This window comes from Pristis pectinata, chromosome 3 (assembly GCF_009764475.1).
Source record: "Pristis pectinata isolate sPriPec2 chromosome 3, sPriPec2.1.pri, whole genome shotgun sequence".
Taxonomy (NCBI): Eukaryota; Metazoa; Chordata; class Chondrichthyes; order Rhinopristiformes; family Pristidae; genus Pristis; species Pristis pectinata.
Window position 1 is genome coordinate 5,844,834 of NC_067407.1, and position 22,346 is coordinate 5,867,179.

A 22,346-nucleotide genomic window follows, 5' to 3' on the forward strand; every position below is an offset into this window, starting at 1 on the left:
CTCATATCGAGGTGTCCGGCTCCCTTTGAAATATAAACCAAATTGCAAGGAGCCCTTCAACTAGAAGCATACATTATGAATATTATTTTCGTTCACACTCCAAAACTGACTTCCCTCTGTAAATAAATGATCTCCCTAATAGCCTACCGTTTAATGTAATGGTAATTGCATTAAATGGTAATGCAAGATGTCAGCAATAATTAAAATTTTGAGCTCAGTGGGCCATAATGCTAAAATTAATTTGCTGGTATATGTCGTCTTACAGTACATCTTCAGGCGAGGGAGAATTTCAGTTGCAGAGGGGATTTTCTCTGAAGTTCTGTGTCATTTCTACACTTAGCCTCAGTTTTTGAACAAATTTGCTGATGATTTGAATTCAATCTTACCCATCTTTCATCAGGCATAAAGTGGGGCAAAATATCCTGTTAAAACTGGCCAAAGGGCAGATGTGATGACTTAATCATTCCAGCTGTTGAATAAATGGGTTGATGACGGTCCTGGTACCTATGGTGGGACCAATTTCTGACTCTCTCTCTCTCTCTCTCTCGTGACTGTGGCCCATTGGTTTAGGGAGCAGACGACAACTTTTTCCTCAGGGAAAGTGAACTAGTGGGCATAGCTTCAGAGGTTTAAGGTGAGAGGGAAATGGTTTAAAGGGGAACTGAGGGACAACTTCTTCACACAGAGGGTGGTCAGTATATGGAACGAGCTGCCAGGGGAAGTAGCTGAGGCAGGTACACTAAGAACATTTAAAATACTTTTTGGATAAGTGCATGGATAGAAAAGGTTTAGTGGGATATGGGCCAAATAGGACTAGCTTAACAACACACATAAAACACTGGAGGAACTCAGGTCAGGCAGCATCTATGGAGGGAAATAAATAGTTGATGTTTGAGACCCTTTATCAGGACTGGCTTATGTGGGCACCTTGGCTAACATGGGCTGAAGGGCCTGCTTCTGTGCTGTATTACTCTATGACAACCAGGTGCCTATGGCACCAAGACCACTTGGTCAGGAGAAAGATGTTAGATACGTCCAAATTAGATGCAGGAGTAGGACACTCCGCCCCTCTAGCCTGCTCCCCCATTTAAGAAGATTGGTTTATAATCTCAACTCTACGTTCCCTCAGTAACCTTTCATCCCCTTGCAACTCCAGAATCTATTTCCCTGTGCCCTTAAAACATTCAACAACTCTACTTCCACCTCCCTGTGAAGGCCATAAGTCAAGGTTTGCACAATATTATCTAAGAACTTGGATTTGGTAGCACCTTCTGTGATTTCAACACACCCCATAACACTGCACGCTTTGAAGTGACTGTGCACAGCAGGATCCCACAAACAGGAATGAGATGGTGACTAGAATAGTCGTTTTGGCGAATTTGTTTGAATGGGATGAACAGTGACCATTACACTGGGAATTCATAGTCATACAGCACGGAAACAGGCCCTTCGGCCCAACTGGTCCATGCCAACCAAGATTCCCATCTAAGCGAGTCCCACTTGCCCGCATTTGGCCCATATCTCTCTAAACCTTTCCTATCCATGTACCTGTCCAAGTACCTTTTAGATGTTAATAACGTACCTGCCTCAATCACTTCATCTGGCTGCTTATTCTATATACTGACCATTCTCTGAGGTGAAAAGGTTGCCCCTCAGATTCTCATTAAATCTCTCCCCTCTCACCTTAAACCTATGCCCTCTAGTTCTTGATTCCCCAACCCTGGGAAAAAGACTGTGCGCATTGATCCTATCTATGCACCTCATAATGTTTTTACACCTCTATAAGATCACCCCTCATTTCCCCAATGAAGAAAGTCCTATCCTGCTCAACTTCTCTCCATAACTCAGTCCCTCGAGTCCCAGCAACATCCTCGTAAATCTCCTCTGCAACATTTACAACTCCTTTGCAAAATTCTCAAGACATTTCTTGAGTGTTCACCAAACAGAGCCCGGGCTTAACGTCTCATCTGAAGAGCACCATCACTGACAGTGAAGCGCTCCCTCAGTGCTGTCTGGAAGTCTTGGTCTCATCTCTTGGTAGGTGTGAGGAGTATTTAGCAACATGTAAAAGAAAAACACTCATCTCTCTTGGATTATCTGCAAAATTGTCACATTTATTTACTGTCAAAGAAGTGTTAAACTTTACATCGGAGATTAGTGGCAAGGGTCCCATCTTAACAGGGAGTACACAAAATTGATATTCTGAAGTATAACTTTCCTGGGGGCGGTCAAATCCTGAATCGCAGACCTTGATAAATAAATAAACTCTTGAGGGCTTTAGGAGGAATAAAACTTTGCAGAGTTTTACGCTGATGGTCCAAGAGGGTCAACCTCCTCCTGTGATTGGCTGGATCAGGTTGCCATGACATTAATTGAAGTGCCTTCCACACCCCCCCCACAACCCTCCCCCCACCCCAACCTTCCCACCCTGTCAAGTATATTACAGTAAAAACAAAGGGAACCTTATCTCCATGGTTTAAACCAATGGGGTAACTACGTAGCAAAGATTAAAGGGGCAAAAACTCATTTGGCCAAAGAATAAATCATTAAAGGCAACAGATTCATTAGAGGGGGGCAAGAGAGAGAGGAGGACGGGGGGGGGAGAGAGAGAGAAAACCTTTCTTTAAAAAGAAAAGGTTGGTAATGCAGTAAAAATTGAAAGACTTTTGGCTTAATCTGCACAATGGACAACTTCCAAAAAAACCCCCACATTTCATCATATGTGCAACTGGGAGATTCACACAATATTTTCATCAAATGTATTCCGTTTAAAATTCTCTTATATTTAGGTCTGACAATGTATTCGATTTATTTTACACTAGCATTACAACAAAATATATTTTCTTTAGCCGTTTCTCAGTGAGAACAGATAGCTATACAGCTGAGCGAATGTGAAGTCTGGAGACTCGTCCGAAGATTGGAGATACGACGGCTCCTAAGGCCGATGAAGACGCTCTCCTGCCCTTGGCAGAGCCTCCCTGGGAGCATTAAGGTACTGCAGATAACTTTCGCAGGGCTTGAGACCTGTCCCTCGTATTATGACGTGGTCCGGCCTGGGATTGAGCCTGGGGTCTGGATTTGGAGGTGGGGTGGGGTGGGGGGGAGGGGGAGAAGAAAGAAAGGGAAAAGCAAGGTGCAACTATATACACAACTACACGACCGTTTTCAAAACTGCTGCATTTGATTGGTCAGAAGCTCTCCCGCTAGATTGGAGGTGGGAGCCGATTGGCCTGGTCTTACTTGCGACGGGACAATAATTTCTGTGTAGAGTCCTTTCCCTCACTAAAGTTCTCCCACAGGACCCAGCTTTTTATTTCCATTCCTTTCTTTTTTTTCCTGTACATCAATAAAACAAACACAAGTATGGCCCATCCTGGTTGATATGAGGACTGGCACCTTGAAGAGGTCCATTAGTCTTTTGGTTTGTCCCACTGAGCCGAAAACGCTTCGTTTCACAGACTGGTGATCAGTTGCATTTGCCGTTCCCTCACATCCCCCTCCGGGATGGATTCTTCCTTGTTAACGGGGATAATATATCCGTCACTGTTGCCCCGACTGATCTGATAGTACGTTTGGAGCTGATTGCCCCCACCCAAGTTGGGCATACTCTTGTAATAAAGGTCCTCACTTTCACCCCTCTTGGAAGGCGACAAATCCTCCTCGGGCCCCGGGCTGTTCTCTGGGTCCGGTGAGTCTCTCAGGTTGGGCATGCTCGTGTACAGGGAGTCTCTGTTGGGCGACTGCAGAGGCTCGTTGGGTTCGGCCACGAAGGCCGGGTCGGCCTGAGGCTCGGCCCTCTTCTGCTGGTGGTAGAGGAGGGAGTGGGTGCGCTGGGGGATGAGTGGTGCCTCGAGCTCCGGGTGCCTGGGCTCGCCCGTCGCCAAGGACGACGCGTCCGCCACGATGGCGTCGTCCTCGCTGCTGCTCCCGCCCCCCGGAGCGGCCACCTTGGAGGGAAGGACCCGCTCGGGGTTGTGGGCCTTGAGCCCGCCGGCCCGCAGGTTGTTGTGGACCAGCTCAGAGATGATCATCTTCTCGAAAGCCGTGTCCCCCAGGCTCAGCCTGCAGTCCAGTGCCTGTACACTGTCACTGCCAAAATCCCCGTTCTGAATAGAGTAGCTGTTGTTGAAGTTGCCGTTAAGTGGTAGAGTATCCATTGTGCTTGCGTCCCGTCCGTTGTTCAGTGAATGCCCTGGAGAGGGGGGGAATCAGGAGGCGGGCGGTGGGAGGGGGAAAGGTGAGGATGAGGGGAAGAAACAAAAGACAACAACACACGGCGAGTGTTAGCGGCCTGACTCCATTTTAGCTTCAACCTACAGAGTAACCTTCCAGAAAAAAAAATAATAAACCCTTTTAACGTAATCCAGGACAAAATGGCAAAAGTGGCGCCTGTAGTGTTGAAGGATTTGCCCCTTCCCTCCAACCCGCCCCGCCCTCGAACGGCCAGCCAATCAACTCGAGGCTAAGGAAGAGCCTTCCTTGTCCTGAAGTACCTTAAAAGCAAACTTGGGGTTGGTTGAGGTTCAGGGGTGGGGGGGCGGGGGGTAGAAGGTAAGATGCAGCACCTACACAGAACGAGTGCAAAATGGATGTACCAAATTAAAATCAGCAGGCAAAAAACTATCTCACAGTCCTTTTGCAACAAGACATGGCAATGGAAAGCGAAGGGTGAGGGGTGCGGAGGCTGGACAGGCACCAAGTAAGCATGACAAACACAGAATGGTTATCCTCTTCGAGCTACAGGGGGAATGTTAGCACCACCTGGACACACTATAGACAGTGACTGGGTTGACTCACATGGGCATTTCACATCAAGTCTGTCTGCTCAGGCTAGCTGTTGTGAGAGTAGCTGATACACAAAAGAAAGCAAAATGATCACTGTAGCATGAAGGAGGATCAGGCGACATCTCAGCAAACCAATCAGAGCAAGGAAGAAGAGCAAAGTGTGCTGGCAGACACACAGTGGGCCAGGGGACGTAATCTGGAACTGGAGCTGGTGACTCAGGTTGTTGACCCTTTGGGGAGGTGGTGGGGTGAGGGGGGTGGCTCGACCTGAAACGCCGCCTTCTCCTTCTCCCTCCACAGGCGCTGCCCGGCCCGCTGAGTGTTTCCAGCATCCTCTGCTCTCACTTCCCGACTTTTCCGGCATTTTGCTTTAGCCGTGGTCGAAGCAAGGGATGCGGCAAATTAGATCGCAAGCAAACCAGGGCCTTCCTCTTTCTGCTCGTCGCCTGGGCAGGGGCACCGCCTCCACTCCCACCGCTGCCCCTCCTCGTCGGAAAGGTCAAAGGCTGCCTGTCCCAGCGTCAGCGAATGGGCCCGTCCCAGCCCACCTATCACGGGGTATTCGGGAGGGAGGGGGAGGAGAGGGCGGAAGGGGGTTGTTGGGCGGACCCTCAGCAGAGTGGGGTTGGGGGGAGCAAGTGAAGGAATGTGGGCAAAGTTGCTCGAGTGTAGGTTGGAGAAGGTTGGGTGTCTTGGGTGGAAGGAGCTCCCTGTCCATCGGGAGAGGGACATTGCCTGCTCCGTCCTGGCAGAACATCAGCCGAGCTCGAGGGTGAGGACTGGGACAAACTACGGTGAGGTGTTCCAGAACAGCTTCAGTACATACGGATAAAGCAGCCAGCACAAACAAAGACGGAAAGGAAGAGCAGACGCCTGTTCTAGAGCAGAGCATGCCCACAAAAAAGCCCTTTGGTAATTTATTGGGCAGTCTGGTTTGAATGGTGCTCACGGAAAGATGGCTGTTACGGCCACAGTGGCAGGCCATGGGAGTCAGGGGCTAGAGGGTGAGGGGTCACGGAGTCAGGGAGCCAAAGGGTGAAAGCTCATGAGGTGAGGGGCAAAGAGAGTAAGAGGTCATGGAGGGAGCGGCCAGGGGGTGAGGGGCCAAAGGGTGAGAGGCCATAAGAGTGAGAGGGCAGGGGGTGAGAGGCCAGGGGGTGAGGGGCCGGAAGGTGAGAGGCCAGTTGGTTAGCGATCAAGGAGTGAGGGGCCATGGGGTGAGAGATCAAGGAGTGATAGGGAGGGAGTGACGAGCCAGGCTGTGACTAGTCCCAAAGTGACCATGGCTGCTCAGCATACAAGGCTTGGAGGGGAGTGTTGCTGACAGCAGGACCATGGGTGTGTGGTCTGGGTCGGCTTCAGGCGGGCTGACCTGGGTGGAGACGTGCAGGGTGCGGGATCCTGCCTGGTTTTGCTGTCTGCTGGCGTGGGTTCAAGCCTGACCCAACGACCGACAGCCGCACCCCCCTCCCTCCACTGCCTGCCAGTGTGCCGAAATGCTAACTCCACCTCCCACTGCTGCCTCCTGTTCTGCACTGAAGGGGGACTTCACCTGTTGCAGGCGCCTTGACCTGCGTTTGAAGCAGTTGTCGCTTCCTATTATCTGCGAGACTCTTGTGGGTGGGAACTCAAACCCAGTGCAGTGCCTGATAGCTCCACCAGGATGTGCTACACCCAGAGTTCAGGGTTGCAGGCTTGACCACCCTTTCCTCCAAAGCGAGGACTCCCACACCCCCAAGAGCAGTGTCGCCCACTGACAGATCCAGATAGATCCAGCCCGGAGCCACGTGTTCCCAGCTACCTTGGGGCAGGTTTTGGACATCTTTACAAGAGAAGAGAAAGGGTGCTGAACGGACAAAGTTCAGAAGGAAGCGTGGCCTATAATCACTGAGGGTGGGAACACTCGTTGGAAGTTCCCTGACAGCCATCCAACTTTACAATCAACCTTCAGTTCCCTGCAACTCATTCATGACTTCCAGTTGTGTTTCACCAAATGCCTCATTTCAAAAATAAAACTAAAAGAAAAAGAAAACAGACATGCCAGAATTTTTTTTTACATTTGATAGGCAAAGTTAAGTTTGACTCCCATACTTGTCTCTCTGTAGGTCACTAGAGGGAAGCATAAGGAGAGAATAACAGATAAGCAATGAAAACAAAAGAAAACTCGGGTTAGATTCAACACACCACTTTTAAGACACATGCTTTTTATCTCTCTCTATCTCTCTCTCCAGAAGTTTCAGAGTCAAGACATTCTGTAATCTAGTCCCAGTGTAGATCTTCTCAGATCTGAGGGTGCAGAGCAGTGACAAGCATTAGGCACTAAGCCAACTGTTGTGGGAGAACTTCAAGTGAGAGGGACTCTAATAGCCATCTCCGGTCTCAGTGGGACCCTCTCCTGGTTCTCGTCTTCCCTCCTCCTCACGGTGATGGTGAGTGTGCCCTCTGGTCCACAGATTCAAACACCTAGCCTCCACCTAACCATCTACTGAAGAGAGTGGGGGATGCCAGTGTTGAAGCCCATTTCTCCTTGTCCCCAGATCCCACCAAGAGATGGGAAGGAAGGGGTTGCCCCTGGTGACCAGGACCAGGGGATCCTGACCCTTCACCCCTGGCACCCACCTTCCCCATCTGAGCAGCTGCCTCGAGGTCATGCAGCGGGGGTCGAGGCCGAGTCCTGGGGTTGGCTTCCTCGTGGGTACCAGGGATGGGATGGGGTTGAGAGGGAAGTGTGGGCGAGGGGTGAACTGTGGTGTTGGTGGGAATATGGAGGTGGTCTGCGGGGCAATGTCAGGTGGAAGGTGGTGGGGGGGGGCAGTGTGGAGGACCAAGGGTGGGGTCAGGAGGAGAAGTGTGAGGGGAGGGGAAAGAGGTTGGCAGGAAGGGAAAGTTTAGGACTGTGCGGGGAGATGGTGGTGAGTGGGATGAGGGTGAGGAAGTGATGGGTTTGCAATCTCCTTTGATCGCACCCCATGAACAAAATAAAGGTTGCTTTAAAGCAACTCCCCAACCCCCTCACATTTTCCATTATGACCTTGACTACAAATTCTTCATAACTTTCTTGCCAGCACCAGCAGAACACGATCCAGTAATTGTGTTAACGATGTCTTTACAAAAATTAAGGAAGCACACCTGGTGAACTAAATACGTCAGCTGACGGGGCATTAAAGACAACAGTTTCGGCAAGCAAGGTGTTATAAGGGTTGTTAGTGCCATGAGGCCGCAGAAGAGGATTTGTTAGTAGATAATTGCCTGTCATCCCTAAAGCAACAAGACAGAAAAAGATGTATCAGTTCAGTTTTACTTTTGTTAATCTCATCAAATCTTTAAAACACAAACGAGTGAATGTGGCCCTCCTGCCACTGTCAATGAACACCAAGCTGTGATTAAAATTCAGCTGAAAGGGACCAGGCAATGTTGAAGTTAAACTCAAACGTTTTTGCTTCCGCGCAAGGAGGGAGGGGAAGAAGTCCCATAAAAAATGGGTTTTAGTTTGCAAGGTTTAACAGGAGGTACATGGTGTCCAGACATGCAATGCCAGTGACACATACCAAGAGGAAGATGAAGGTGAATAGCCACATGCTACACTTCCCCTGCATCAAGGAAGGCCAAGTTACAGCGATTGCTGGACTCCCTTGCAGTTTTATTACCCTTCTCTAAGTAAATTCTGGCCTGTATATAGCTCATAGTTCTTGGTGATACTTCGAGTGATGAAATGGTCACCTCTACTTTGGGGAAACCAAAAGCAAATTGTGTGGCAGCTTTGCAGATCACCTCCTTTCAGTGTGCAAGGGTAAACCTCAGCTTCTAGCTGCCTGTTCCTTTGTTACTCCATCTCACTCTGCCGTCTCTTTCTCTGGCCTCTTACACTGTTTCAACGAAGGCCGTTGTGAGCTTGTGCACGGCACCTCATCTTCTGAATGGGTGCGTTATAGCCTTCAGGATTCAACACTGAATTCAGCAGTTTCAACTCATCAGCTGTTCCAGTCTCGTTCAATTTATTTACCCCTCTCCTCTTCTGATGTTTTAGCTTTCATTCAATTTCCTCCTGTTTACAGCTCTCCCCCGACACACTCACCAGCATTTAGCACTCTCTCTCAGCCAGCACCACCTCCACTTGTGTCATTCAGAGTCTCCTGGTCTCTACTCTATCACCTTTGTTCCCTCCGCCCCCGTCCCCGTCCCCCACAACTTCAAACATGTTTCACCCCTAACTTTTCCTACTTCCGATGAAAGCACATCAGCCAGAAGCGTTAACTGTCTCTCCCTCCACAGACGCTGCCTGACCTGCTGAGTATTTCCATCATTTTCTGGTTTTATTTCAGATTTCCAGCACCTGCAGGTTTTCTTTTACTTTTGGATACCTCGGGTAAGATATTTCCTGCCCCTTGCTTTCCTCCATTCCTTATTTCCTGATGGATCGGTGAGTTTATCCAGTGCTGGGCTGACCTGGACAAATCAAAATCTTTAGTTCCTGGACTGCTGTGTGCTGGACAGCAATAGCAGCCTACATTTGTATTGACACTGTAACCTCCCAAAGTATCAAACCACAACAGTGAATGGTAGGACCCTGGGGAGTGTTATGGAACAGAGGGACCGAGCAGTGCAAGTGTATAGTTCTCTGAAAGCAGTGTCTTAGGTAGATAGGGTGCTGAAGAAGGTATTTGCAATGCTGGCCTTCATCAGTCAGGGCATTGAGTCTAGGAGTTGGGAAGTTACAATGCAGTTATATAAGACACTGGTGAGGCTGCACTTGGAGTATTGTGTACAGTTTTGGCCACCCTGTTTTGGGAACGATGTTATTAAACGAGAAAGAGTGCAGAAAAGATTTACCAGGATGTTGCCTGGACTTGGGGGCCTGAGTTACAAGGAGAGGTTGTGTAGACCAGGACTTTATTCCCTGGAATGTAGGAGATTGAGGGGTGACCTGATAGAGGTAAATGAGATCATGGAGGGCATGGACGGTGAAAGCACATAGATTTTATCCCAGGGAGGGGGTGCTAAAAACAAGAGGGCTTAGGTTTAAGATCAGAGGCGAGAGATTTAAAAGGGACATTGGGGCAACTTCTTCACTCAAAGGGTGGTGCGTATTTGGAATGAGCTGCCATAAATAGTGGTTGAGGTGGGCAGATTAGTAACATTTAAAAGCCATCTCGATAAGTACATGGATAGGAGAGGTTCAGAGGGCTATGGGCCAAACGCGGGCAGATAGGGCTAGCTCGCTGGGCAACACAGTTGGCATGGACAAGATGGGCCAAAGGGCCTGTTTCCATGCTGTACGACTCTATGACTCTATCAGAAGGGAGGAAACAAAAATGAACGATGGAAAAACAGCCCAGCTTTTCATTGCAAACAAGAAGGTTTGCAGGTGAAGCTCGAATAGACAATGGGGGAGCTGTGAACGAAACCAATCCCCACGCATCACCTCGTCAATCACTTGTCAAGGTCCAAGTGGTCCAATGGATCAGTGGTCAGGATTCAGAAAAGCCGACTGATAGGGATGAAGATCACTGCTGTGCATTGTGAATCGCTTACAGTTGAGTCAATAATGTTCTTTACTGCGGCAAACCATTTCCAAAACTACCAACTAGTTTCAACTTAGCACGCTGGCCTTCATCAGTCAGGGCATTGAGTATAGGAGTTGGGATATTACGTTGCAGTTGTATAAGTCATTGGTAAGGCCGCACTTAGAGTACTGTGGACAGTTTTGTTCACCCTGTTATAGGAAAGATGTGGTTAAGCTGGAAAGAGCACAGAGAAGATTTACGAGGATGTTGCCAGGACTGGAGGGCCTGAATTATAGGGAGAGGTTGGCCAGGCTGGGACTTTATTCTTTAGAATATAGGAGAATGAGGGGCGAACTTGTAGATGTGTTTAAAATTATGAAAGGCAGAGACAAGGTGGATGGGAACAATCTTTTCCCCAGGGTAGGGGAGTCCAAAACTAGGGGGCAAAGGTTTAGGGTGAGAGGGGAAAGATTTAAAAGGGACCTGATGGGCAACCTTTTCATGCAGAAGGTGATGGGTATATAGAACGAGCTGCCAGAGGAAGTGGTTGAGGCAGGTCATTTGGATCGATACATGGAGGGTCTGGGCTTAGAGGGATATGGGCCGAACACAGGAGATTGGAACTAGCTGGGTGGACACTGTGGTCGGCATGGACTGGTTGGGCCGAATGGCCCGATTCCATTCTGTATTGCTCTATGACTCTAACTAGCTAAGACTCTTTGGAATGTACCACCCCACCACACCTGAGATGTGCAAATTCCTGCAGGGCTTGACAAGGGAGATGCAGATTTGGTGTTCCCCCTGGCTGGGGTATCTTAAAATAAGGGGCTGGCTATTCAGGACTGAGATGAGAAGAAATTTCCTCACCTGGGGAGTGCTGGATCTTTGGAAAGGGCTATGGAGGCTCCATCACTGAGTGTATTCAAGAGAAAGATTGATAGGTATTTGGCTATTAAGGGAATCAGGAGATAAGGGGTTAGTAACCCCAGGTAAGTGGCACTGAGGTAAAAGATCAGCCCTGACATTAGTGAATGGGGTAGTATGCACAAGCAGTTGAATGGCCTTCTGCTTCTATTTCTTTTGTTCTTATGTAAAAGGAGTTTGGCTCAAAGCAATATTCATGACTTTAATTTTTAAATTGATTCAAGGGATGTGGGCTTCACAGGCTGAGCCAGCGTTTAATTGCCCATTCCTAGTTGCCTTTGAGAAGGTGGTGGTGAGCTGCCTTCTCGAACCGCTGCAGCCCTTGAGGTGTGGGTGTCTCCACAATGCTGTGAGGGAGGGAGTTCCAGGATTCTGACCCAGCGATGGTGAAGGAACAGAGATATATATCCAAGTCGGGACGGTGTGTGGCTGGGAGGGCAACTTCCAGGGGGTGGTGTTCTCCAGGCTTTTGCTGCCCTTGTCCTTCTAGCTGGTAGAGGCGGTGGGTTTGGAAGGTGCTCTCTAAGGAGTCTCGGTGAGTTGCTGCAGTGAATCCTGTAGATGGTACAAACTGCTGCTACTGTGCGTCGGTGGGGGAGTGAGTGAACGGTTGTGGGTGGGGTGCCTATCGAGCGGGCTGCTATGTCCTGCATGGTGTTGAGCTTCTTGAGTGTTGCTGAAGCTGCAAGTGGAGAGTGTTTCATCACACTCCAGACGTGAGCCTTGTAGATGGTGGACAGGTTTTGGGGAATGAAGAGGGGAGTCAGTTGCTCCAGGATTCCCAGCCTCTGATCTGCTCTTGTATCCACACTGTGTACATGTGGCTACTCCTAAAGCAACTGCCCTCTGCATACCTTCAACACCACCACCTCACCCCCACTAGAGCCTTCTAACCCCAGTGTGGGTCTTCAGTTGGAGCTACCTGTCACTCAGTTGACGTTGGATTTAGTCAGAGCAACTATGGGGCTGTGGCACCCTCTCCAATCCTTATCCAAAGCAACCTCTTCTTTTGGTGTGGGCACCAACTCTGTGTTGGATCGATGGGGAAGTCCGATTGTTAAAAGTAAATCTTGCTTAATCAGTAGGATATTAATTGGCCCTGTCTTTCATCACTTATTCACGTGTTCTGACGTTACTGCTGCAGGATTTGGAAGGGATTTGTTCCTGACTCCCTCTCCATGGATCAGGAGTTGGCCACGTGACTGCTTCAGCCTGCCTCACCCTCCAATGGGATCACAGCCAATCTTCTACCTCTTCCCCTTCCGATCCTCATATCCCACCATCAAAAAAAATCCATCCATCTCGAATATATTGGAATCAACCGGTACAACCCTAATCACTACAGTTTAGCAACACAATGTGCACTTTGATCACTTTGCACGAAAATTGACTTTCTTTTGTTCTAGTTGTGTTCTTTCTTATAAAAATTGTGCATAATTTATGCTTAATTAATGTTTCTCTTGTGAGTGCTGCTTATCTGATGCTATGTGCCTGTGATGCTGCTGCAAGTAAGTTTTTCACTGCACCTGTGCACACATGGACTTGTGCACATGACAATAAACTCGACTTTGACTTTGACTCCACTTCCTCATCTCTCTGGGGTGCAGAACTCCAAAGATTCACAACCTTCTGAGTGAAGGAATTCCTCTTCAACTCCGATTTGATTAGTTAGGGTCTGGCCAGATTGCTTCTGTGCAGAATTAGTTTATCCCAGTTCAGGGCTCTGGGCGAGGATCGGGGAGGGGTGCCCTGTTGGGATAATTAGGGATGGGAATTAAATGGTTCCTGGAATGGCTCAGTAAAGCGCAGAAGGTTACTGGGAGGGGCATTGAACTGTCATAGTATCATAAAATCATAGAACAGTACAGCACAATACAGGCCCTTCAGCCCACAATGTTGTGCCGACCTTTAAACCTTGCCTAAGACTATGTAACCCCTTCCTCCCACATATCCCTCTATTTTAAATTCCTCCATATGCTTATCTAGCAATCTCTTGAATTTGACCGATGTACCTGCCTCCACCACCACCCCAGGCAGCGCATTCCATGCCCCAACCACTCTCTGGGTAAAAAAACTTCCCTCTGATATCTCCCTTGAACTTCCCACCCATTACCTTAAAGCCATGCCCTCTTGTATTGAGCATTGGTACCCTGGGAAAGAGGCGCTGGCTGTCTACTCTATCTATTCCTCTTAATATTTTGTATACCTCTATCATGTCTCCTCTCATCCTCTTTTTCTCCAAAGAGTAAAGCCCTAGCTCCCTTAGTCTCTCCTCATAATGCATACTCTCTAAACCAGGCAGCATCCTGGTAAATCTCCTCAGCACCCTTTCCAATGCTTCCACATCCTTCCTATAATGAGGTGACCAGAACTGGACACAGTACTCCAAGTGTAGTCTAACCAGAGTTTTGTAGAGCTGCATCATTACCTGGTGGCTCTTAAACTTGATCCCACGACTTATGAAAGCTAACATCCCATAAGCTTTCTTAACTATCCTATCCACCTGTGAGGCAACTTTCAGGGATCTGTGGATATGGACCCCCAGATCCCTCTGCTCCTCCACACTACCCAGAATCCTGCCATTAACTTTGTACTCCGCCTTGGAGTTTGTCCTTCCAAAGTGTACCACCTCACACTGGATACAATAACTACAATGAAAAAAAACACAGGAAGGATATTTCTGACTTCCTGTGAACCAACTGAACAACCTCACATACTGAAGGGAGCTGTGCTTTATCATTACTTTTTTAAGCAGCTGAAATAATGTGGTTAAACATTTGAACATCACATTTATATTTAGGGCTGAGATAATGTATCACCTGATAATTATTTCACTTCAAGCATGTCAGTGCTGTCTTCAGTCTCACTGTTAACACAGAACATGGAACAGCCTTTCTGCCCAAGATGATGTGATCCATATCCCTCCATTCCCTGCATCGTTATGTGCCTAGCTAAATGCCTTTTGAATTTTACTATCGTATCTGCCTCCACCACCACCCCTGGCAGTCCGTTCCAGGCACCCACCACTCTCTGCGTAAAAAAATCTGCCCCGCACATCCCCTTTAAACGTTCCGCCTCTTAGCTTAAAGCTATGCCCTCTGATATTTGACGTTTCCACCCTGGCAAAAAGACTCTGACCGTCTACCTGTGCCTCTCATCTTTTTATAAACGTCTATCAGGTCTCCCCTCAGCCTCCGAAGCTCCAGAGAAATCAACCCAAGTCAACAAACTGGCATGATATTCTGTAGGCAGTGCCAATCTCCTGTCCATTCTATTGCTACAGTACTTCAACCCCACAACAGAATAGGATATACCTCCAGTTATATGTGGAGCCTCAGTTACAACTGATAGACACATGAACACTTGAATTAGTAGTAGGATCGTGGCTTGGGTTGCTATTCAATAAGATCACGTCTACTCTGAATGTAACCTCAATTCTGCATTCCTGTCCACAATTTTTCAGCCCTTGATTATCTACAATCTTTCTGCCTCTGCCCTAGGGACACACAAAGGCTCTGTTTCCACTGTCTTCTGAGGAAGAGTGTTTCAAAGTCTCTCAACCCTCCAGGAGAAATAATTTTGCCCGATTTCTGTCGGGTTACTTTTAAGATTTTAGATTCTCCCACAAGACGAAATACCCTCTTCACATCCACCCTGTGACAACCCCTTGTTCCAATCAAGTTCCCTCTCACTCTTTGAGCAGATACAAGCCTAACCTGTCCGATCTTTTCTCATTAGAAAATCACCTATTCCAATTATTACATTCTGCATCATACCCAAGAGTTAAGTCCAGTCCAATGAATGATGAATGTATTAAAGAAAGGGACACTTAATGTCTTTGCTCTACATAATTGTAGCTCGTGGATTTGACATAGTGGAGATATAGAGTGTTGAGCTGGGCACTGACTGGGTGGTGATGAATGTATAGGAGGGAAGCAAGGGGAAGGCCAAGGGGTAAGCGTTCTAGAGCTGGGAAGGGAAGGGCATCGACTAGCATGTCTGGCCTTTCATGGAATCCCCCCAGGAGGATGATCAAGGGGACTGACCAAAGAGGAACTCAGCAAAATGAGGGAGGGATTCAGGATAAGTGCTGGCAGGGACAGGGAGAGTATCCCCAGCCAAGGTAACTCGAGTCAGAGGAAAGGAGACTGCACGGAAAATATTTGTATTGATATAGCAGCTTTTGCAGCCTCAAATCACTTCAAAGCAACTTTCCCAAGTGTTACCATGTAGGCAATGGGACAGCCAACAACAGGGAATGTGACCATGGTCAGATAATCTGTTTTAGTGATACTATCTATTGGGGGAAAGTTTAAAGGAGATGTGCAGGGCAAGTTTTTTATACAGAGAGTGGTTGGTGCCTGGAATGTGCTGCCAGGGGTGGGGGTGGAGGCAGATATGAAAGAGGCATTTAAGAGGAGTTTAGAAAGGTGCATGAATATGCAGGGAATGGAGGGATACGGATCATGTCCAGGCAGAAGATTTGGCATTGTTTTCGGCACAGACATCATGTGCTGTAGGGCGTGTTCCTGTGCTGTACTGGTCTATGTTCTGTGGTGACGAAGCCAAGGAACCCCTACTGCCTTCAACCCAGCAACAGGGGATGGCTTCTGTCCACTCAAGTGAGCAGCGAGGACCTCGGTTTGGTACCTCACCTGGAAGACACTACTTCAGAGGGTGCAGCATTCAAGAGTCAGCCTGGCTTCCTGTGCTCACACTTTAGGGATGGGTCTTGAACTGGTGGGCTTCTGTGTCTGAGGTGAAAGCATCACTGTAGCACTGCAGACAAGGACCTAGGTAGCGGGTCGGGGTGGGGGCAATAAGCGTCGGGAGCTGGTAGGGAGGAAACCAAGGACGAGAATTTTGGATGAGGCTTTGGAAAAAAGTCCCCGCAGTAAGCTTTGTGGGTTCCAGAGGACTGGCAGGGGAACAGAGTCAGACTGAAGTTGGAGGCAAACAGAGCAGCACTTTGGCGCTTCGTGTAGGGTCACTGCCTCACAGCGCCAGTGACCAGGTTTCAATCCCGACCTCTGCTGCTGTCTGTGTGTCGAGTTTGCACGTTCTGCCGGTGACTGGGTGGGTTTCCTCCAAGTGTATTGGTTTCCTTCCAGAGCACCAAAGTTATATGGTCAGTAGGTTAATTGGCTGCTGTAAATTGCCCCTAATGTACAGGTTGGTGGTAGAATCTGGGAGGAGTTGATGGGAACGTGAGAGAGAATAGATTAAAATCTACTGTATTACATCATATAAAATCATGAGGGGCATCGATAGGGTGAATGCACTCAAGTCTTTTTCCCAGGGTTGGGGAATTAAGAACTTGAGGGCATAGGTTTAACGTGAGAGGGGAGAGATTTAATGGGAACTTGAGGGGCAACTTTTTTACATGGAAGGTGGAACGAGCTGCCAGAGGAAGTGGTCGAGGCAGGTACAATAACAATATTTAAAAGACACTTGGACGGGTACATAGACAGGAAAGGTTGAGGAGGAAATGGGCCAAACACAGGCAAATGAGCCTAGCTTGGATGGGGCGTCTTGGTCAGCATGGACCAGTTGGGTAAAAGGGCCTGCTTCCACCCTGTGACTCGATTACGGGAAAATACTTGGGTGAATGTGACCAATGGATTGCTCTGGGAGCCAGCATAGACTCAGTGGGCTGCATGGCCTCATCTAATGAAATCGTATGAAACCCCGTACTGTGATGGTCTATTGCAGGTCAAAGTCTTCACACTTTGGATTCCAACCTCCTCATGGGGCGTTTTGACCAGACATACTCTTCACACTGACACAGAATTAAGCCAATTCCAGTTCTTTCAAAGAGCAATCCATTCAGTTGCAACCCCCTGCTCTTTCTCCACTGCACAGTTGGTGTTTGTCCTTTGAATTTTTATCTCACTTCCTTCTGAAAACTTCCATTTGAGCCTGCTTTTACTGACCCTTTAGGCAGCACGTCCCACACTGTGACAAGTCGTTGTGGGAAGAACACATCATTCTCCTCATCTCGTCTCCGTCTTTCTTGCCCATACCAGCTCCCCCAATCTCTCCAGGTAACTCGAGGCACCTCATACTAAAAGCACCCTCCCTGTCATCTGCCTGGAGTGTAAATGCAATGTTCCACCTGGGGCCCAGTTAGTGGTTTATAAAGATCAGGTGCAAGCTCCTTCCTCTGCTTTCTGTGGGGAAGGGATTTGTGTTTGGTCACCTGAGTGACAGTGTGCGAGTTTTCCAAGACGATAGATGTGAGGGGAGGTTCCAACTGGTGGCCATAACCTCTCATTTGCTGACATATAGCATCAGCAAATCTCTCTGCCGTGTCTCCACGTGGAATGCAGAAGGTTGCAGGAGAAGTTGGCAAAGTCTGTGATTTAATGGGTCGAGCTACCTTGGCTGTTACTATAAGATACAGGAGCAGAATTAGGCGATTCAGCCATTCGAGTCTGCTCCACCATTCAATCGTGGCTGATTTTTTTCTCTCAACCCCATTCTCCCTCTAACTCTTAACCCCTTTACCCAGTGATTTGGCCTCCACAGCTGTGCAATAAAGATGAATGCCTGATCTCTCAATCTACCTCAGCATATCCCCTGCACTGCACTTTCTCTGTAACTGTAACACTATATTCTGCATTCTGTTTTGTTTTCCTTTTGTACTACCTCAATGCACTTATGTATGGAATGATCTGTCTGGAAGGCACGCAAAACAAAAGCTTTTCACTGTATCTCGGTATACGTGACAATAATAAAGCAATTACCTATATCAAGCAGGGTGCTTTTGATCCTATCCACCCCCTCCTTAACGATGCTTAGTCCCCTCGTTCTTTCACCACTTGCCTTAAGTCTACATCTTTCACTTAATAACCCTTCGGTCTTTGAAATAGCTTCTCTTGTTTCCTTTATCTAAACAATTTATGATTGTCCTCCATCTAAACCCTTCTACCACAGACAATCCCATCTCCTCCAATCTATCCAAGTGCTCTTGGTTCCTCATCCCTGGAATCTGGCTTCCTAAACCCCCAAAGGTCAGAACTCCAAGGAACTTCTTCTCGCAGCGGGTGGTGAATCTCTGGAATTCTTTACCCAGAGGGATGTAGGGGTCAGATCGGGGGTATTTATAAAGGAAGTAAATATTTTTTTGAAGGATCGAGGAATTGACGGTTATGAGGAACCTGTGCAGAAGAGGAAATGAAGCCGAGGGCCTCTTACTGAACAGCAGGGCAGGCTTGTGGGGCTGAATGGCCTATTTTCTGATGTTCTTCTGGGGTGTGGTGCTCGGAACCGATCACTTAAGTTGAGGGATGTTCCTCATTACTTTTCCGTTGTTAAGGAAACTGTCTGGATTCATGGATTGAGAATCATAGAGAGGGTAGGGAGTTGAGTGTGGGGAATTTCTCCTGTTGTGTAGGACAGTGGCGTTTGATCACCTGACCTCAGTGAATATGGCAATGTTGTCAAGCATTGGTCAGCGCAAAGAATCTATCCAGCTTGATAAAGCTGAGGAATCCAAGGGTTAATTTCATTGTAACATCAGTCATAAAACTCTGGTTAGGCCACATCTGGAGTACTGCATTCAGTTCTGGTCGCCCCATTATAGGAAGGTCGTGGAGGTTTTGGAGAGGGTGCAGAAGAGGTTCACCAGGATGCTGCCTGGATTAAAGAGTATGAACTATAAGGTGAGGCTGGACAAACTTAGGTTGTTTTCTCTGGAGCGGCAGATGCTGAGGGAAGACCCGACAGAAGTTCATGAGATTATGACAGGCATAGATAGACAGCCGATATCTTATTCCCAGGGTCGAAATGTCTAATACTAGAGGGCATACATTTAAGGGGATCAGTTCAAAGGAGATGTGCACAGCAAGTTTTTTACACAGAGTGTGGTGGATGCCTGGAAATGTGCTGCCAGGGGTGGTGGTGAGGCAAATACGATAGAGATATTTAAGAAGCTCTTAGATAGGCACATGAATGTGCAGAGAGTGGAGGGATATGGACATTATGTAGGCAGAAGGAATTAGTTTAGTGAGGTGTTTAATTACTAGTTGATTCATTTGCCACAACATTGTGGGCCCATTCCTATGCTGTACTGTTCTACGTTCTAGTTATGATACTCAAGTGACCTACCATTCTTTTGGGGAGGAGGGGTTGATATGGTTGGAAGTGACTGCGGGGTGAACAAGACCCAAGTAATAACCTTACTACCTTGCATATAGTTGCAAAGGTTTTTACTCTCCACTGTTGTGGGATGCACACATTCTTGGCTGCCCAGCATTTGACTCACAAGCGAGGCCAATTTCTTGTACGGTGACTGGCAGCGGGGACCTCGGCTGCATGCACCCTCCCCACCAACTGACCATTTCTCCCTCAGGAACTCCCACTGCCTCCTTTGCCAAGGTCAGCCAGCTTGCAACAGGCCTGAAATGGAGCCTGCGATTTTCCTGAGATGAAGGAGCCACCAGATAAACTCACCGAGTTATCAGAAAAGCCAAAAAAGAAATTCTCTCTGATTATATTTACATTGTCATTTCTGGATTGATCCAGCAACCAATTAGATTGTTCTGATTCAGGATAGGTTGAATATAATATCAGGAAAAGAAGCAGTCGTGCTTTCTGTTAAAAAAAAGGTTTTTTTTCTTCTTTTGCCATTCAGAAATAGATATTTTATGAGCATTCTAGGTCTGTGAACTTTTTCTTTACAGAGACTAGGACACGCAACAAATGACATTCCGAAAGACATTATTGCTTGTGAATATTTGTTTTACTCCCAGGAACTGACCTTGGTTTAATGTCGAGGTACTGTTGATTTCACCTGAGATAAAGGAAGATTCTGATTGTTTTCGCACAGTGTCATTCCACATCCTTCTGATGCGACTCTGCAAACAGGCCAGATAGGCTGGGTGAGCAAAAAAAAGACTCCGGAACAAAAAAATAGGCCACTGCACGTGAAAGGTTGTAAGGTGGGCTGAGCCTTGACACTGCTTGACGTTGGCCTGACACTACCATCGCACTGGGCCTCCAAACCGGGTGTGGCTTGTGCCTCACCCGCTTGCACGTTTACACACTTCAACGGGACCTCCGAGTATGCTGGCTCTGAAGGCGGGCTTCTCTACGGGATGCCGTCTCCTCGCTCGACGACGAGTTGCTCATTTGGGCACAGGAGAGTGAGGCCCTGCCTGTGGGCCTACACTAAAAGCACTCTGCCTTCTAACCGGATTCCCGTTTGGAAAGACTGCATTCCCTGCCTGTGCTTGCACGACATTCCGTCAGCACAATCCGCCTGCTGCTGTTCTGTCTTTTTATCGCTGGCACGTTTTCTAGTTGACAACAAATCCCGATCCAGACACCTCTCAGTTTCAGGATATGTTCAAAATCTCGCCCTTGAAAGCGCAATGATTAAACCGAGAGAATGCGGCTTGGGAGAGTTAAAGCACGTTTCACCATCTGCTGAAAACATTTTGCAACTTCCAGGACTGAAACATGTACAGTTATCCAAAGTAATGTCTTTTTTAAATTGCTACACAGTCAATGATTGCACCATAATACGGTAAATGTTTGGCTTTTATCCTGAGCTGGTTTCTTCAGTCTGATAATTGATCTTTAAGTGAAAACAAATAGGTTCTTGTTACAGTGCTTACAAGCCTAGCCTTGAGGACTTACAAAGCACAAGGCTGCTGACTTAAGAGTGGGAAAAAAAAAGATTGTGTATAGTCTTTCTAGCAAGCAAATGATTCTTTCTCTGATGCTCACGGTTCTCACTATGACTGGCCTTGTGCAACAGCTGTGAGTCCAAAATGCTCCCTGTGCAGTTAATCAGGATAAGGCAGATAATGTTGGCTCACAGGATACAATCAACTAATGCACCCACTTTAATCTGAGTAGGCTTCACTTCTGGCACTGAGGGAAAAAAAATAGTTTCTTTCTTTTCACTGAAGACTGACCAGGGGCATTCTGTATGAAGCTACGTGAATCCGATGATTTTGGGTAGACGTTGGATGCAACAGTCACCATTTACCAACCTCACAGCAGCATTGTCCAAGAGGATCTGCCACCAGGCCGCAGAGGAGATACAAAGTTTGGACGAAGGGGTTGGTCTTAAGAAGTGTCCTGAAGGAAGACGGGGAGATGGAGAGGGTTTCGTAGCGAATTGCAGAGCTGAGGAACTTGGCAGTGGTAGAGCAGTTAAAACCAAGGCTGTGCAAGAAGTGGAAGCTTAGGAGTGTAGAGCTCTGGGAGGGCTGTGTGGCTGGGGGGGTAGGTAATGAAATGGGAGGGGTGGGGCGCGATGAGAAGAGGGAGGAATTGGAACCAGCACTGCAACAGGGAAAGGATATAGACTTGCATTAAGTATGTCTCAGAGCATGGACTTGTGGCATGGACAAAGGAGACAGACATGAAGATAACTGTCCAGTTAAGTTTGCATCTTCGGGCTAAACATGTGAAAATGCTACCCATTTCCTGCTAGCATGGTTTTGTATCAGCGTTGCACGTACGTGGGGCTACAAGAGTTCAGTAATAAGTACCGAGAGATGATGAAACAATTGACCCAGCAATAGTTTTGGCACTTGGGAGACAAACCTGCAACCTTCACCTCTTCAGGAAGCCCAAAGAGGTTCACACCTAATGAATCATTTCCTGACAGTCTCGTCACGGCTGGCAGGCCTAGAAATGCAGTGGTACGTTTGAACCGGTCAAGCTTCGGAAAATGGCAGATGGAACAGAGTATCATCGAGTTGGTCTCTGGTGCTACTGGCTGAGGGAGGAATATAGGATGACTCCATACTCCTAAACTCCCTACTCCTAAACTTCAAATAGAGGCTTGACATCCACATCATTAGTTTGAATGCACGGTGAATCATTGTGGATCTTGGCTGTTTTAATCTATGCTCTGAAGTTTACCAAAGCACACTAAATTTTTATCAACACACAGTAAACTTGAATCCTATCCCAAATATTCCTGAAGAATTTAGGAATCTGTTTCCTTTGGTTTAGCAGATTAACCAGGGTGACCACAAGGCGTAGTCTATTTGTACTGTAACCCCTGACTGGTACACTGAGATTTCAAAGACTTCTCCTGGACAATTCCTTTATCAAAAGAGCAGATAGAGATTAAAACTTAAGGTGATTATATTCATTATAAACAAACTGTGA

At 47.6% G+C, this 22,346-nt stretch overlaps 1 protein-coding gene across 6 annotated transcripts in view; it reads right to left on the bottom strand.

Annotated features, from left to right (window-relative positions):
- Positions 1 to 3,077: 3,077 nt before the first annotated feature.
- Positions 3,078 to 22,346, bottom strand: part of adgrl2a (adhesion G protein-coupled receptor L2a) — a 775,507-nt gene continuing 756,238 nt past the window's right edge. For 4 of the 6 annotated variants that reach the window (XM_052010657.1, XM_052010660.1, XM_052010655.1 and 1 more), the window contains 3 exons: positions 19,975 to 20,071; positions 7,915 to 8,043; positions 3,078 to 4,192 (listed from right to left, as the gene is read on the bottom strand). In XM_052010657.1, the coding sequence (XP_051866617.1) occupies positions 3,453 to 4,192; positions 7,915 to 8,043; positions 19,975 to 20,071 (966 nt within the window). In that variant the 3' untranslated portion in view covers positions 3,078 to 3,452. The remainder of the gene's footprint in view (positions 4,193 to 7,914; positions 8,044 to 19,974; positions 20,072 to 22,346) is intronic. The other 2 variants (XM_052010661.1, XM_052010658.1) reach the window with 1 other exon arrangement.